The sequence below is a fragment of the Mixophyes fleayi genome, chromosome 10 (genome assembly GCF_038048845.1).
Source record: "Mixophyes fleayi isolate aMixFle1 chromosome 10, aMixFle1.hap1, whole genome shotgun sequence".
NCBI lineage: Eukaryota > Metazoa > Chordata > Amphibia > Anura > Limnodynastidae > Mixophyes > Mixophyes fleayi.
Window position 1 is genome coordinate 103277043 of NC_134411.1, and position 18567 is coordinate 103295609.

Genomic DNA, 18567 nt, shown 5'->3' on the forward strand with positions numbered 1-18567 from the left:
TGACTGAAACAATGTAACAGATCCACAGGTGGTATAATTATCTCACCTGTCACCTGGAAACTGCACTGTGAGGGGCCCTGAGGACTGGGTTTGGGAAACACTGCTCTGGACCACACATACTGGATGAAATGTGACAGGAGACAGGAGAAAGGGCTGGTCAGAAGACAGACAGACAGAGCTGTTCAGGGACAGACAGACAGAGCTGGTCAGGAGATAGACAGACAGACAGGGCTGGTCAGGAGACAGGAGACAGACAGGGCTGGTCAGGAGACAGGAGACAGACAGGGCTGGTCAGGAGACAGGACTGGTCAGGATACAGACAGGACTGGTCAGGATACAGACAGGACTGGTCAGGATACAGACAGATATATAGGACTGGTCAGGGGACAGACAGACAGGGCTGACCAGGAGACAGGACTGGTCAGGAGACAGACAGACAGGGCTGACCAGGAGACAGGACTGGTCAGGATACAGACAGACAGGGCTGACCAGGAGACAGAACTGGTCAGAATACAGACAGACATATAGGATTGGTCAGGAGACAGACAGACAGGGCTGGTCAGGAGACAGACAGGGCTGGTCAGGAGACAGACAGACAGGGCTGGTCAGGAGACAGACAGACAGGGCTGACCAGGAGACAGGACTGGTCAGGATACAGACAGACAGGGCTGACCAGGAGACAGGACTGGTCAGAATACAGACAGACATATAGGATTGGTCAGGAGACAGACAGACAGGGCTGACCAGGAGACAGGACTGGTCAGGAGACAGACAGGGCTGGTCAGGAGACAGACAGACAGGGCTGACCAGGAGACAGGACTGGTCAGGATACAGACAGACAGGGCTGACCAGGAGACAGGATTGGTCAGGATACAGATAGGACTGGTCAGGATACAGACAGATATATAGGACTGGTCAGGATACAGACAGGACTGGTCAGGATACAGACAGATATATAGGACTGGTCAGGATACAGACAGGACTGGTCAGGATACAGACAGACAGGGCTGACCAGGAGACAGGATTGGTCAGGATACAGATAGGACTGGTCAGGATACAGACAGATATATAGGACTGGTCAGGATACAGACAGGACTGGTCAGGATACAGACAGATATATAGGACTGGTCAGGATACAGACAGGACTGGTCAGGATACAGACAGACAGGGCTGACCAGGAGACAGGGCTGACCAGGAGACAGGACTGGTCAGGATACAGACAGACATATAGGACTGGTCAGGATACAGACAGACAGGGCTGACCAGGAGACAGGACTGGTCAGGATACAGACAGGATTGGTCAGGATACAGACAGACAGGGCTGACCAGGAGACAGGGCTGACCAGGAGACAGGATTGGTCAGGATACAGACATATAGGACTGGTCAGGATACAGACAGACAGGGCTGACCAGGAGACAGGACTGGTCAGGATACAGACAGGATTGGTCAGGATACAGACAGACAGGACTGGTCAGGTAGAGAAGCACCAACCATCCAAGATGACAGCCTGCTGCAGAGGGGAAGAGAGCACGGGGAGGGGGAGGGGGAGGGGGAGGGGGGGGGGATATATCTATATAATAACTTCGGCTATGTAAAATGTTTACTCAGCTCAGTCTTATACAGACTTTCATATATATTAATGTCCGATAGTACCTTTACTTGGTAAAAATACAAATATAATAATTTCTGCAAATAGTGCTGCTCTGGTAATACATAGTCAGATCTTATAATAAATTGTACAGTGTTTCATCAATTGAAGGGAGTGTAAAGGTTTTCATACATTGCAAACATGAACCATTTTACCTGGAACACTAGTTCAGCTACTTTTCCAATAATTTCCTAAATTAATCAATTTGGATCGATGATGAAAAAACTTCTTTTCCCTCAGTCTCTTACCCAGAAAACTGATATTTATTCTGACGGATCTTTTATAGATGTTCCCAGTTCAGCCCATTGTACAAAAAAATCATGTGATATAAATATTTCTTCTGTTATTTCTTTAAAATGTGAGCTTGTTCCTTGTTGTACAGGTTTATTACTTCAGTAGTAATACTCATACCCTGTAATACTCATACCCTGTTACCTGTGTGTACGAGGGGGTAATAATGATTACAATGAATCCACAACACAACAGAATCCTTATAAATCATCCTAAGCTGGGCGACTTTAGAGGCGCGATACACAGCAGCACTGTGCGGCCGCTGGGACTGGACCATATACCTTAAATTAGCCCTACTGGGACTTAGTTATCATTATTCTGAGAAGATCGGCTAATGAAGTACAAGTTCTATCAATCTTCCTTGTTTCTCACACTTTGTGGTGATTTATCACCTGGGCTACATGTGACATATGAATAATGAGTTCTGCCATATTGTGCAGGACATCCGCTCTAGAACAGGGCTACTGTTTATTTTACAATATTTAGATTTAAGGGTCTATTTATTAAGCTGCAATGAGCCAAAAATCCAGAGAAACCATCTGTGTGAGAATGGCCATCGCAGCTCATCTTACAGTGCATCATGGGGCTAGATTTATTAAAGTGCAGGTTTGAAACAGGGGAGATGTTGCCTATAGCAGCCAATCAGATTCTAGTTATAATTTATTTAGTACATTCTACAAAATGACAGCTAGAATCTGATTGGTTGTTATAAGCAACATCTCCACTGTTTCATACCCGCACTTTAACCAAGGGGTTAAAGCCTTGTCCTGTAGACCTCTGCGGGGACTGCGATCTGACCCCAGTTTGCTTTTCACCACCAGCCTTAAAAACTAATGTCATTTCAAGATGGGCGTAGGTGACCTTGTGAATGGACGCCATCGTTTGGCCATTGAGCCCTGGCATGGCAGTACATGCGGCACGCAGCGATACAGAATTATAATTACTGACACCCACTAACCCCCAATGATATATAAACCCCTTAGTCCTAAATCTATTCTAAGTCTGTACATCCTCACTGGCCGTGGTGTTGGAATAATTTAGGACTTGCAATGTCACGATTACCAACACAGGGCTCCATTAGAAAAGGTATCACCGTCCCCTTAAAGGGAGATTATGGCTTAAATAAATAGATTCTGAACATATCTGGGGAGTATTGGACAGAGCTGCTGCCTGAACCATGGTGAGTAAATACAACCGGCAACTGCACAGATCCCACAGCAATAATATAGAGCTCAGTGCTAGGTCCTCAGGTCCCTCGTTGTGGTGATCATGTAACTACCAGGTAACGGGAGCTCCTGGCTTCTGTATCTGTAGGTGATTATACAGAATTAGAATATTGTAGGAATTGGAACGGAGGAGAGAATGAGAATTTATCAATGTGGCTTAAGAACGTTACCATGAGATATATGAATATAAATTTATCGACCACAGCAGCAGTAATGTTAAAAATTAATATCTGCCACACAGGTCCCTCAGAGCAGCTACAGTCTTCATCTGCTTCCTGCTCCTGGGGTCCCTGATAACTGTACCCCGGGGGCTCTGTCTCCTCCCCTCTCAATGTACCCTGGGGGCTCCATCTCCTCCTCTCTCAATGCACCCCGGGGGCTCTGTCTCCTCCCCTCTCAATGTACCCCAGGGGCTCCATCTCCTCCTCTCTCAATGTACCCCGGGGGCTCCATCTCCTCCTCTCTCAATGTACCCTGGGGGCTCCGTCTCCTCCCCTCTCAATGTACCCCAGGGGGCTCCGTCTCCTCCTCTCTCAATGTACCTCGGGGGCTCCGTCTCCTCCCCTCTCAATGTACCCCGGGGGCTCCGTCTCCTCCTCTCTCAATGTACCCCCGGGGGCTCTGTCTCCTCCCCTCTCAATGTACCCCAGGGGCTCCATCTCCTCCTCTCTCAATGTACCCCGGGGGCTCCGTCTCCTCCTCTCTCAATGTACCCCGGGGGCTCCGTCTCCTCCCCTCTCAATGTACCCCGGGGGCTCCGTCTCCTCCTCTCTCAATGTACCCCGGGGGCTCCGTCTCCTCCCCTCTCAATGTACCCCGGGGGCTCCGTCTCCTCCTCTCTCAATGTACCCCGGGGGCTCCGTCTCCTCCTCTCTCAATGTACCCCGGGGGCTCCGTCTCTTCCCCTCTCAATGTACCCCGGGGGCTCCGTCTCCTCCCCTCTCAATGTACCCAGGGGGCTCAGTCTCCTCCCCTCTCATTGTACTTCGGGGGCTACGTCTCCTCCCCTCTCAATGTACCCCGGGGGCTCCGTCTCCTCCCCTCTCAATGTACCCCGGGGGCTCCGGCTCCTCCTCTCTCAATGTACCCCAGGGGCTCCGTCTCCTCCCCTCTCAATGTACCCCGGGGGCTCCGTCTCCTCCCCTCTCAATGTACCCCAGGGGCTCTATCTCCTCCTCTCTCAACGTACCCTGGGGGCTCTGTCTCCTCCCCTCTCAATGTACCCCAGGGGCTCCATCTCCTCCTCTCTCAATGTACCCCAGGGGCTCTATCTCCTCCTCTCTCAACGTACCCCGGGGGCTCTGTCTCCTCCCCTCTCAATGTACCCCAGGGGCTCCATCTCCTCCTCTCTCAATGTACCCCGGGGGCTCCGCCTCCTCCCTTCTCAATGTACCTCGGGGGCTCCGTCTCCTCCCCTCTCAATGTACCCCAGGGGCTCCATCTCCTCCTCTCAATGTACCCCGGGGGCTCTGTCTCCTCCCCTCTCAATGTACCCCGGGGGCTCCGTCTCCTCCTCCCTCAATGTACCCCGGGGGCTCAGTCTCCTCCTCTCTCAATGTACCCCGGGGGCTCCGTCTGGTCCCCTCTCAATGTACCCCAGGGGCTCCGTCTCCTCCCCTCTCAATGTACCCCGGGGGCTCCGTCTCCTCCTCTCTCAATGTACCCCAGGGGCTCCGTCTCCTCCCCTCTCAATGTACCCCAGGGGCTCCGTCTCCTCCTTTTTCAATGTACCCCGGGGGCTCTGTCTCCTCCCCTCTCAATGTACCCCGGGGGCTCCGTCTCCTCCCCTCTCAATGTACCCCGGGGGCTACGTCTCCTCCCCTCTCAATGTACCCCGGGGGCTCCGTCTCCTCCCCTCTCAATGTACCCCGGGGGCTACGTCTCCTCCCCTCTCAATGTACCCCGGGGGCTCCGTCTCTTCCCCTCTCAATGTACCCCAGGGGCTCCGTCTCCTCCTCTCTCAATGTACCCCGGGGGCTACGTCTCCTCCCCTCTCAATGTACCCCGGGGGCTCTGTCTCCTCCCCTCTCAATGTACCCCGGGGGCTCCGTCTCTTCCCCTCTCAATGTACCCCAGGGGCTCCGTCTCCTCCTCTCTCAATGTACCCCGGGGGCTACGTCTCCTCCCCTCTCAATGTACCCCGGGGGCTCTGTCTCCTCCCCTCTCATTGTACCCCGGGGGCTCCGTCTCCTCCCCCCTGGGGGGGGGGTTGACTCCTCTGTACCCTATTTTATTGTGTTTCTTCCGATCCGTAAAATGCTTTGCAGTATATGCTGACATGAAGAAGTAAGAAGAAGAAAGAAGAAGTTTACACTCACTGCTAACAATGAGAAGGTTTAATAACATTGTGGAGTCTTGTGCATTGTGTAAATTCCATCTCTTTGGCACTTTGTATATTGTGTATTATACACTGCTTAACCAAGGGGTAAAACATTACATAGCTGGAGCCCCAGAGCAAAATTTAAGATGGGTGGCGGGCGGGTCCTCCAGGACATGTAGTCATGTAACCCATACAACAGTGGTAGTTCTACCATTGGCATTACTCCGTTACCCCATTATATAATCCAAGGTCAATGAAACAAGAGGAATGGGAGTACTGTCCCTTTAAACAGAGACTACTTAACAAATGTTACAAAAAATGTTCAGGTTCGAAATGTATCTAAAGTATATATATATATATATTGTTCTTTGTGAATTGTGCTTTAGGAAGGAGACTGAGGATTATCAGATAATAAAATAAAGAATCTCAGATACAAAGAAATATTCATATCTCCCTCCTCAGATATTATCCTGTCCTCTCGCTCTATTCTCAGCTATAACTCTGAGTGTATAGAGAGAATATGAGGTCTGTCTCCTCTCTTGTATGTTAATCACACATGAAGCCTTTTAAAGAGCAAATCAGACAGATTTTATCTAAACAATATTTCTATTAGCGTGGGCGGAATTAGTTTTCTGTATAATTAATATCTGTATTGTACAAATCAGCCGCCATGTGGATTAGATTCGTAACATTTCTGTAGAAGGAAAAGATGTCTCATAAGACACATTAAAGAATATATTAACAATGGAAGACAAAGAGAGTATACACAAGAGACTGTGACCCAGACAGGTGGTTATAGATGTTTAGTAATTGTGTAAGCCCGGGGCTACTGGAAGCCCAGAATAAAAAGCGATTTAATGGCACAGAGTGGATTTATATAAAAGATTACTATATACATTATTACATTACTAGAAGCCAGTGTAACCCAGCGAGGTGGATGCAGCGCTCTGATGGTGCTCAGCGTATTGTGACATTTGCGTCTTCTTGGCCACAGACAAATAGGATTTCATGGTGTCTGCGCAGACATCGCCCTGTCTGCATTCATGAGCGCAGTACTGGCCGCATTCAAATCAGATCACGAGATACGTTCCAATCTGGATCTGGTGTAACGCTCTGCCGTACGTAGGCGCACAGCGCAGACTGCAGGATACACACATGCGTCTGATCAATCAAAGGTCACATCAGAACACAGAACATTTTTATTTGATCAAAAATGTAAAATAACAACTGTTGTCAGTATAATTATTTATATAAAAATTAATTTTCACTTCTTTAACTTTTTTGTATTAATTACATAAAGAAGATTTGAATGTGTACTCTTCATACATTGCATTTATCTATTATATAAATGCCTAGTGGCGTGTGTGGGGAAAAAAAACAACAAGCTGCAGCGCCACCTGCTGGGCAGAGTTATACACTGACCTATATATTTCTTGAAGGAGAAGTGACAGTTGGGAGTGGTTGGTGGTTGCCGGGGGTGACTGTGGGGAGTTTTTAACACCTTAAGTAGCTTGATGAAGGATGTGGTGATGAAGATGAAGGATGAGGTGATGGAGAAAAATGATGAGGTGTTGACATGTGGATAAAACCACGTTAAAAAAGGGCGTTTGCGTCGGGAAGTAACGCTCTTCCCCTGAGGAGGCCTGGGCTAGGCCCAAATGCATGACAAGAACCTTTTTAACACCTTAAGTAGCTTGATTTGACTAGAATGCATGAGTATCATGCACGGGTTAACTTGTATAGTATATGTTAGTTACATACACATGTTCTGTGCCATCTCGCGGCAGGATATGTGTAGTGTTTAATACAAAGACGATGATGTGCCACTCTGCACTGACACCTGCCCTGTAGCAGGTGCTGAAACCAACTGTAGTTACCACAAACACAGGACTTGAATCGGCCACATCTGAATCGGGGGAGCGCCCTCACTGTACACGGCCAACGTTAGTCCGCTCCTTCCCTCCCCCGATCCGCCTATCAAGTCATAGGCAGTCGTAAATATCAGTCGTCTACGGACACTGATTGCATTTATTGGCATAATGTCTGTTTCTGAGCATGTGCAGAACTATTTCACGCAGGATACTCTACGCAAGCGGGCGCACGTCCAACCAGGGTAGTAAATGGCGCCCCCTAGATGTCAGTAGTTAATACTGCGCTGGAGGTGGGAAACCTTTCCACACCTTGAAGCCCTTGTTATATCTTATAACCAAATCCCGTTGTCAGAACTTAGATCAGCTCACAGATGTCACTATACTGTAATGCATCAGACACACCGATCTGTCCGATATACACAGCAGATGACTCCATGTTACTGCGCGAGGCTGCGGCAGTCACATGGCCAGATAACAGAGAGACAACAGCTTTAGAGGTGAGGCGCTCTGCACTGTCTGCACGGAAATTTGATGCAAAAACATCCGCAGTAAGAACAACAAATCCAGCAAATGTAAGTAACGGAGGGGACTAATAATTATAACAATGACAACAGAGCAGCCTCTGTGGATAACAGCCCCATGCACCTTCTATTACACATTATTATATGATGGTCAGACAGATATTGTACACTGTGCTTATATACATTATATACAATGATTCCTGATTAATACAGGAAGTGTTAATGAGTAGGTTATAAAGCACCTTTACTCTCAGGCAGTGTATATAGTGCAGTGTATTCTCTGTAGGAACATAACAATAGAATATGTTTTAGCCCCCGACACATTGTTATCACATGAACACATTTATTACACGGAGGAAGTTCTGTACAAGAAGGAAACAACATTACGAGTTCTTGGTGAGAGAAAACACCCCTGTGCAGCTCTGCGGGGGCCCTTTAAACCCTTCATCATGAAAACCACCCCAGGGCGACATGTTTATTAAACTGCTTAAATCGCTCTCAGCGCTTCTCACTAAAACCAACAGGAAGAGGATGAAAGCACATTACGCACATTTACATCAGATATTACAGAGCTGCATCAAGTGCCGGCTCCAATTAAACTGATATCTGTAATACTTTCAAAACAATTTACCCAGTGAGCTTTTACATCCAGATAAAATGCTAATGTCTAAGGTCATACATATTGATAGCTCATTTAAATGCACTTTGCCAGATTAGCTGTGAGCGGAGGACGTAAGCCCGAGTCTGCTAAGCTGTGATGCCAACGCCAGGGCCGACGTCCGGAGAAGTGTATCCAGGACACAGTTACACCGATGGGGTTATTACTAATAAGAAGTGGATCAGGAGCCGCGGCGCCCGTCCCAGTCCCATCAACTCCTATTGTCTCAGTATTGGGTCCTCTCTACATCTGGTCCTTCACCAACCTCATATCCAGGGGAGGGCTGGCATATTGTAGCCTGGTGGGCAAGACTCGATTCAGCAGCCTTTTAGGAACATTTTAAAGGGGTCAAACAGATTGACATTTCTTTTGTCTTCTTAATCTGCCAATGGGATTGTTCCCAGAATAATAACTGTGCGGACGCACAGAGCAGAGTTTATGGTGGATGATGTTATCGTCATATTCAATATTTAATGGGAGTTTTTTTTATATTTGTGACTTTTGTTTTGAATTAAAATAAATACAAGTTTTCTAGTTTACTATCAGCTATAAATGGGATATTCTATATTGTGTTATTCAAGGTGACATTTTGATACATATGAAATAGTTTTTTTCTATTTGATTTTTCTTGTAGCATTAAATCTTGGTACATTGATTATACAATGTACCAAGAGACTTTTACAATTGTATATTTACCTTAGCAATGCAAATATTTACAAAGTATTACATCTATGTTATAACAATACCAAGACACGTTTCTCAGGCTTTAATATTCATTTGCAACAAATCATACATAGATATGTCACACACAAGTCTACGGTTACATGGAAGTCAGCAGCCAGACTCCTCGTAGGCCAAGACGTCTGTAAATCCCCACGGGGAGCCCTATAAGGAGATTGGGGGATAATGGGACCTGAATCTGACTTTTGGTTATTGCAGGGAAAGTGTAGAAAGATTTCTGATGGTTTGGAAAAAAACAATGTGTTTCTCTTTATTTAGTGTATAGCAGCATAATCAAAATTAGTGGAACAGGTTTTTATAAATCATTGTAAAGGATATTTTTATTCACTCAAAGTTCAGTCATCAATCTGAACTCTCCTGCGGAGACCATTGGACGATATCTCTCTTACCATTCATGTGTTGTGGGTATTGTATATCTCACTTCCACACTTGTCTGTAATGTCTGCTTCATTACACTGACTGTGTCAGGTTGGGCAGGAATAGGTTAATGAAGCCAGTCACTGGGACTGCTGGACCAATGGTTACTCTTCTTCACTTAACCTGCTTACAACAAATGTCAATAAATGCTGCTGTCAGGGTTTATGGCATTTGTATAGTGGTTACTGGTTTGTGGGATTCCAAAGGCAAATACCAGAAATAGCTGGGAGTCCAGAGCCACAGGAGAAATTGTCCAAGAGTCAAGGGTTATGGGCCAAAAAAAGTAGTCGTCTGAGACCCAGGGGTCAGAACCCAGAGAGGTAGTCATCCGAGAGCCAGGGGTCAGGAGCCACAGAGGTAATCGTCCGAAAGCCAGGGCTCGACAAAAGGAAAGCAGCCGAAAGGTACAGGTTTCAGAATGCTGGTTCACAGAAACGAGGCTCAATAAACTGCCCAGGTGTTGGCAGGAAGCTGCTTATATAGGCCTGATCCTGCAGTAATAAGCCTTAGGGGCTGTCACTACTGGCAGCAGTTTATTAGGCCATTCCTTCCTTCTACACAGATAATATGAACAGAGTGCAGCAGGTTGTTAACGGAGCCTGTTGCTCGCTGCACAGAGGCTGCACTTGGCAGCTTTGGTACCAGATTCACCAGGCATTGGCATGAAAATCTTGCGCCGCCGAGGAGCAGTCATGCCCTGTTTGAGAAACGGAGTGATTTCAAATACTGAACCTGGAATGAGCCCTTCAGGGCATATGAAACTCCCACAGGCGGGCAGATCAGGGACTGCACAAACAAAGGACAGGATAGCTGCTAAAATACAGCAAGCTTTATTCTGTACACCTGTCAGTCAACTTCTACGTGACTAATTCTGTGAGTGAACTGTTATAGGAACATGAGCTTTAAAATAACAAATGGATAGTTGAACGCGGTGATCTACGGAGTGAAATCTATACACTCTTACAATGACGCCAGTTCAATCAGAGTTACAGCTTTCAATCTGATCCTCTGTATTGGAGACCGCGGCCTGAATACCCACAATCTGATTTAATATCAATAGTTATAATGTAACTGCTGGCTTCTCTCCAAATTATATATATGTTATGTTATAATTCCAACTATTCTGTAAATGTCCCTAATACTGAGTACTCACTGCCTTCTCTCCAACCATTCCTCTATATACGAGGTGCATTAACGGTAGGGCAAGTTTATCCACTCATTACACCAGTGGATTTCATTAACTTACATTTTTAATACCTCCACTTCTAAATTTCCACGGTCGCAGACCCAGATCCACCTCTCGAAACACAAGGACACAAAGCGTCAGATAGGAGCGTCTGAAAATACAGCTCGGATACTTTACGTGAGACACATAATTATGTCGCACAAATGCACACCCATTCAACTTTGAGTTAGGCCTTAAACTTTATTTTTCAGTCTGCACTAAAACGTGACTTCAGTCTTAGTCTGAGGAAGAGTTGTAAAAAACACTTTAGACTCCATTAGATCTCATCAGTATAAGACATGGACAATAATCTTTCCTTTTACCAACAAGATTTCTTCCACTAGATTTGGGTCCGTTGCTTGTGTTTCCGCTCAGCACATGTTTGTGTACGTTCTGCGCAGATTTACTAGACACTCCTGGCCACATCATCCACACGTTTCAACTTCTGATTCATACTAAAACAGTGTAGGACCAGCTCTGCAAAATGTGTGCTTAATGCCCACGTGGGACATGCCCAGATTACGAAAAAATGCCATTGAGTTTAAATGCCAAGTGGAAGCAAAGAATTTTTGTAACAACCTTTTAATTCCTCCCCTAAAGTGTTTTACACTACCAGAAGTCTGCTCAGTGTGTTTCTTCCTTCCCACAGGCTGCCAGCAAAAAAAAGACACAGATAAACAGTTATATAACTGTATAGTGTGTTATATAGGTACGTCATCATCATCAGCTATTTATATAGCACCACTAATTCCGCAGCGCTGTACAGAGAACTCACATCAGTCCCTGTGCCATTGGAGCTTACAGTCTAAATTCCCTAACACACACACACACACACAGACAAACACAGACAAACACAGACTAGGGTCAATTTGATAGCAGCCAATTAATCTACCAGTATGTTTTTGGGGTGTGAGAGGAAACCGGAGCACCCGGAGGAAACCCACGCAAACACGGGGAGGACATACAAACTCCACACAGATAAAGCCATGGTCAGGAATTGAACTCATGACCCCAGTGCTGAGAGGCAGAAGTGCTAACCACTGAGCCGCCGTGGTGCCCAGGTACTTTGTAACAAGCTAATACATTAGAGATTATTTAATACTGGGCAGCACGGTGGCTTGGTGGTTAGCACTTCTGTCTTACAGCACTGGGGTTATGAGTTCGATTTCTGCCCATGGCTTTTTCTGTGTGAAGCTTGTATGTCCTCCCCGTGTTTGCGTGGGTTTCCTCCTACACTCCAAAAACATACTGGTAGGTTAATTGTCTGTGTGTCAGGAAATTTAGACTGTAAGCCCCAATGGGGCAGGGACTGATGTCAGTGAGTTCTCTGTACAGCGCTGCGGAATTAGTGGCGCTATATAAATGGTAATAATAATAATATTAACATTAATGTAAACACTGTTCTCTAACTGAACACTGCACTGTATTGCAGTAGAAAGAGCTGCATAGTTTAATAATAGCTACCGTTCTGTTCTAGTGTTCCCCCGTTAATATGTTGGTGTCTGGCTCTTCATGAACAGCAGCAATGTAAGTGATACCTGCGGTTTACAAATTACACTAACCCAGCTGCTAGGAGGACAGAGCATCTCAACAGAATCAAACATATCTTAAAAACTGCCTATTTTAGTGAAACACACCTCAAGGGTAAGTAAGAGTTAATCTTACACTGCATATAGAAATATATCTTCAGAATATATTTATTTTAATTTATAGTGACAATTTTTACTTTAAAAATCAACATCTATCATATCATGATTCTCTCCCTGGCAGATATTATGTGATTGCCATAATATACTGACAGTTCTAATCACATCACAGATTTTCAAGTCAACCTTCAATGTTGGAGATTTGCATGTTACACATAAGGTATGTGAGAATCACTTCTATTATATGTAAAGCTGCATGAATATAAAAGAATATATTATTATATATTTATATACACACACGTACATTATCTTTGGGCACCAGCTGCTTTCAGTGACATAAGATGAAAGTTACTCTCCATGATCACAGTGAACACTTTCCGCTACTGTTTATTTCCGGACATCGTAGAGCGCTCCGTGATTGGCCGGATGCTTAGCCAAACTTGGAATGAGGCTTCTGGTTGTAGTAATGGACCTGGAGAAGGATGGCCAGGTCCAGGCAGATTTGGAGGGCTCCACACAGCCAGAACTGAGCTGGGGTTTCTTTAATAATAAAGTAGGTGGTCTTGAAGGTGTCGCCCAGAGTCCACAGTAAGACCATCTTCACACTAATCAGAAGAAATAGAAGATTGGGATCAGAATTCAGATGTCTGAGATCTAATACTGATCTGTAAGAGAGATGCTGAGCCACCATTCTGCCTATTGTCTCCATCTGTCTGTCATATCAGTGAGTGCGCACTTGTAGCACCTTCTTCTGTTTGGTGTGTACCAGATGTCATCCAGCAAGGTGTTGGTTACTACACCATGCCATTTATTTATTTAAAATAGTTCAATCTTACTCTGAAAAAGAGAATTCACCTACTAGACGAAGCACAAACACAATGACTAAATAACCCAGACTTTTCTGCCATTCTTCGTTCAATCACTTTTGAATTAAAAACGTGGAATAAGGATTTGTCCGTCTGACTTTTCTAATAGAGTAATAGCTGCCATCTTTTGTCTGGCACTACTAGAAAGTCTGCTGAATCTGTCTCCTCCGCCTCATTGGCAGAGAATAACACTGGCATCTAGCAGACCAACAAGTGATTATAAAGGGACACTGCTCAGAGAATACTTATAGATTTACATGGAGCATAAAATTGAATAAGAACAATTTGCTGACTCTTGTGCAGTAAACTATACATTGTAATAAGTAACAAAGGGATCTATTTTCTTCACATGTATTCAAATCCGTTCATTTTTATTAAAAGAAAAAAAAATCTTTTCAGCAGCTTGAACTGAATATGCAGAACCCACCATGTATAATACATGGACCCAGCTTGTACAATAATACAACATTTCTCTCCATTCTCCTTAGGGCCATGAAACAGAATTGGGCACAGCATGCGCTAAATCAAAGTGATTTTAATGGGAATGTGTTTATTCAATCAGCTTCTGCCCTACAGAAACCACTAACGACTTTCTAAGTACTCTTAAAATAATGACTTTGCCACAAAGAATCCGATATGTTTTTAAGTTACTTTGTGTATTTCTTTCAGATTTATTGACAGTGTTTTTAAAGGGCCAAGTATTCAAATTGTGTGTTAATAATTACTTTGTAGACAAATTCTTGTAATTGTGTCCTAACTCTCCTCTCCCATTCTTGTTTACTAATAAAGAGTTATAGGATTATGAATCTTGGTTCAGAACACACAACGGCCGCCCTTCACCGGAAGCAGGCGACAGGCAATCTCTATGTGTCTTTCTTTGGACAACCAACGTATTCGGAGAACTTGTACTGATCTATCCTCTCAGGAACTTACATAAACAAGTTAGAGAACAGAATATGTACAATTATCTCCCCGTACGGTATTTCCAGCTATTGCAATATAAGTGATGTTTTTCTGTATAATATTCCTTCAATGACAAGTCAAGAAGGAAGGGAGGATGTTCCGCAGATAACCTTATTTCACAGTCACAGCGTATAGTGTTCTGGGAGTCGTTGTACAGTCCAGCAATGGAGAGGCGGCAGAATCTGTTCTTTATGTAATCATTGTAGCCAGAAAATAGACTCACTTATAAGTCCCAGCACATCGTGTGCTGATGCTGGAGGTTTTATGGTTATCTGGTACCCGGCCAGACTCAGGCTATAGGACTCAGGGACATCTCTATTACTCAGGTACCACAATGTTTTATTACAACCAGAGTCCTCGGCCTGGGTCACAAATCACCAGGTCTGACCTGCACTCCACACGTTACTGAGGACGGAGAAGCTGGATGTAGTCTTTATTCATGTTTATCAGCTAAAAATGACATTGATTACTGGTTTATGCTGCTTGTAAATGTGTCACTTGAGAGACCCGGAGAGCGAAAGAGTGAAAGCACAATGACATTTGTGTTAGCTCAGTGAGAACTGTTTTGTTTTGATACAATAGACGGCTAATGCCGGCCTTGATGAGCGGATACGATGTGATCCAGATCATTCATGTCTGGTGCCATTACTATAATAATGTCTGGAATCAGCGGCTTCTCCTTACCCCTGGGAGAGAGAGTTCTGCATCATCAGCTAAAATATCATCATTAGGACACTCACAGCCACATGGGACAGAGAACAGGGAGTGTTACCCAAGTCACAGCCCATCCGTCGCTTGTGAGTACTTAGGAGACAGGCCACGCCCACTTGTGCTATAATTCATGGATGAAATGACCCCATACTAACAATAGGATGGTCCTTTACGGTGGCAGCTGCTATCAGCTGGGTGCAGAGATTGTATATCATACACTTACGCAGTGAATACAATAAAAATAAATAAATAATAGTGTTCCTATCAAGGTGACTACAGGTTATTTACAAACACAGTTTATGTTCTACAAACATTCACAAAATACAGATGCATGAAAAGTGGGAGAGCAGATCCCTCACTGGTAGAGGCAGTAAGTCTAGAAGACACAATCTGTCAGAGAGGGGGGAGCACCAGAGGGTGAGGTGCTTGTATTTAATTATATGTTATATAGATGTCACATTTATCATCATCATCTATTAATCTATATAGCGCCCCTAATTCCGCATTAATAACTGTTTAGACAATATACTATCCTGTGTATATGACACTATGTAACATTATCACACTGTGTACAGATAGGGTCATGTGACCCTTACCACTATCGCTGTCAGCCACATCTCTACGCTATTCTTAGGGGTAAGTATTCGCACGTGTACACCTAGTGCACACCTCGCACAAATAGTGACTGGAAGAGAATGCACCTTAACGGCATTACCTCATTCCCCGCGTGGATCTGTTCCTGAGGTTCTGCAGCAGCTGAGGAAGTCCCAACATTGCTTCAGTCAGGAGAGCCAATAAACCAATCCCTTCCACAAAGACAGGGACATCCAGGAGGAGGAAGGTGAGGAGAGCGCAGCAGAGAGTCAGCGAGAGACAGAACTGGAGATAGTCCCGGAAACGAGTCCACTTCCAGAACTGAGCAAGCTCGAAATCTGCCAGGAATAACAAATACTCCGAGCATTAATACCACACAGGAGAATCCGCTATATATCAATACCCTGAGCATTAATACCACACAGGAGAATCCGTTATATATCAATACCCTGAGCATTAATACCACACAGGAGAATCCGATATATATTAATTCCCTGAGTATTAATACCACACAGGAGAATCCGTTATATATCAATACTCAGAGCATTAATATAACACACGAGGATCTGTTATATATCAATACCCCGAGCATGAATACCACACAGGAGAATTAGTCATATATTATACTCTGACAATGCGGACGTACCGTGGGAGTTATTCACTCAATTCTAAGATATCAGTATCAGTCCCTATCCCAGTGGGCTTGCACTCTTATTTTCCTACTACAGGCATGTGGGGCCAGTTCAGTGAACTGAGAGCCAACAGAACATACCAGGATGTCTGAGGACCATGTGAGGAAACACCGGGAGAAGCACCACTCAGTATAGTATTAAAGGGGACTGTGTACGTGAGCAGCGTTGTACATGAAATATGGAAGTGTTTAGAGGCCCGACTCAGAAACTGAAGGTGGCCTGCACTGCTTGTATATAGAGATTACACTGGAAGATTTATGGAACAGGTCAAATACTTACATCTATTCCTTATCCAGCGTAAACCACAGAACACATCAATCATTGTCATAAAGGTCCTCAGCCAACCAGTATCCAAGAGGCTGTCTCCTTATGTGCCCAGAACCATGTCAAATACTATGTATTATATATCTACATTATAGACATAGGCATCTACACATAGACTATAGGCATGATATCTCTTCCTCTATACCGGCGGTTCCCAAACTGTGCGCCGCGGCTCCCAGGGGTGCCGCGGCGCTGTCACTGGGGTGCCGCGGGCCAGACATAAAAAAAAAAAACAAAACACATAAACTTACCAATCCGCCGGGACCCAGCAGCCTCCTCTCTCCTGCAGCTGTCACTGAATATCGACGTCTGTAACAAGCTGCTGGGAGAGAGGAGGCTGCTGGGTCCCGGCGCCCGACGGATTGGTAAGTTTATGTGTTTTGTTTTTTTTTATGGCTGGCGCCGGGGCAGAGTGAGAGGGATCGTGGCAGAGGAGGGGGACAGAGGATGGTGACAGAGGATGGTGAGAGGGGGACAGAGGATGGTGACAGCGGGACAGAGGATGGTGAAAGGATGGTGACAGCGGGACAGAGGAGGAGAGCAGAGGATGGTGACAGCGGGACAGAGGAGGGGGACAGGATGGTGACAGCGGGGCAGAGGTTGGTGACAGGATGGTGACAGCGGGACAGAGGAGGAGAGCAGAGGTTGGTGACAGGCTGGTGACAGCGGGACAGAGGAGGAGAGCAGAGGATGGTGACGCCGGGACAGAGGTTGGTGACAGGATGGTGACAGCGGGACAGAGGTTGGTGACAGGATGGTGACAGCGGGACAGAGGAGGAGAGCAGAGGATGGTGACAGCGGGACAGAGGAGGGGGACAGGATGGTGACAGCGGGGCAGAGGTTGGTGACAGGATGGTGACAGCGGGACAGAGGAGGAGAGCAGAGGTTGGTGACAGCGAGACAGAGGTTGGTGACAGGATGGTGACAGCGGGACAGAGGAGGAGAGCAGAGGATGGTGACAGCGGGACAGAGGTTGGTGACAGCGAGACAGAGGTTGGTGACAGGATGGTGACAGCGGGACAGAGGTTGGTGACAGGATGGTGACAGCGGGACAGAGGAGGAGAGCAGAGGATGGTGACAGCGGGACAGAGGTTGGTGACAGCGAGACAGAGGTTGGTGACAGGATGGTGACAGCGGGACAGAGGAGGAGAGCAGAGGTTGGTGACAGCGAGACAGAGGTTGGTGACAGGATGGTGACAGCGGGACAGAGGTTGGTGACAGGATGGTGACAGCGGGACAGAGGAGGAGAGCAGAGGATGGTGACAGCGGGACAGAGGTTGGTGACAGGATGGTGACAGCGGGACAGAGGTTGGTGACAGGATGGTGACAGCGGGACAGAGGAGGAGAGCAGAGGATGGTGACAGCGGGACAGAGGTTGGTGACAGGATGGTGACAGCGGGACAGAGGTTGGTGACAGGATGGTGACAGCGGGACAGAGGAGGAGAGCAGAGGATGGTGACAGCGGGACAGAGGAGGAGGACAGAGGATGGTGACAGCGGGACAGAGGAGGAGAGCAGAGGATGGTGACAGCGGGACAGAGGAGGAGGACAGAGGATGGTGACAGCGGTACAGAGGAGGAGAGCAGAAGATGGTGACAGCGGGATAGAGGTTGGTGACAGCGAGACAGAGTAGTGGCACAGAGGGTGGTGACAGCGGGAGAGAGGAGGGGGACAGAGGATGGTGACAGCGGGGCAGAGGAGGGGGACAGAGAGCAGAGGATGGGGACAGAGAGCAGAGGAGGGGGACAGAGAGCAGAGGAGGGGGACAGAGAGCAGAGGAGGGGGACAGAGAGCAGAGGAGGGGGACAGAGAGCAGAGGATGGGGACAGAGAGCAGAGGATGGTGACAGCGGG

General features: G+C 46.3%; 1 protein-coding gene across 2 annotated transcripts in view; it reads right to left on the bottom strand.

Annotated features, from left to right (window-relative positions):
• Positions 1-9287: 9287 nt before the first annotated feature.
• Positions 9288-18567, bottom strand: part of LOC142104601 (solute carrier family 66 member 2-like) — a 58658-nt gene continuing 49378 nt past the window's right edge. Inside the window, exons 5-6 of one of the 2 annotated variants that reach the window (XM_075189372.1) lie at positions 15821-16037; positions 9288-11031 (exon numbers count right to left, since the gene is read on the bottom strand). In XM_075189372.1, coding sequence (XP_075045473.1) covers positions 10932-11031; positions 15821-16037 — 317 coding nt within the window. In that variant the 3' untranslated portion in view covers positions 9288-10931. Of the gene's footprint in view, positions 11032-12126; positions 13171-15820; positions 16038-18567 lie in introns of those variants that run through there. The other variant, XM_075189371.1, reaches the window with a different exon arrangement.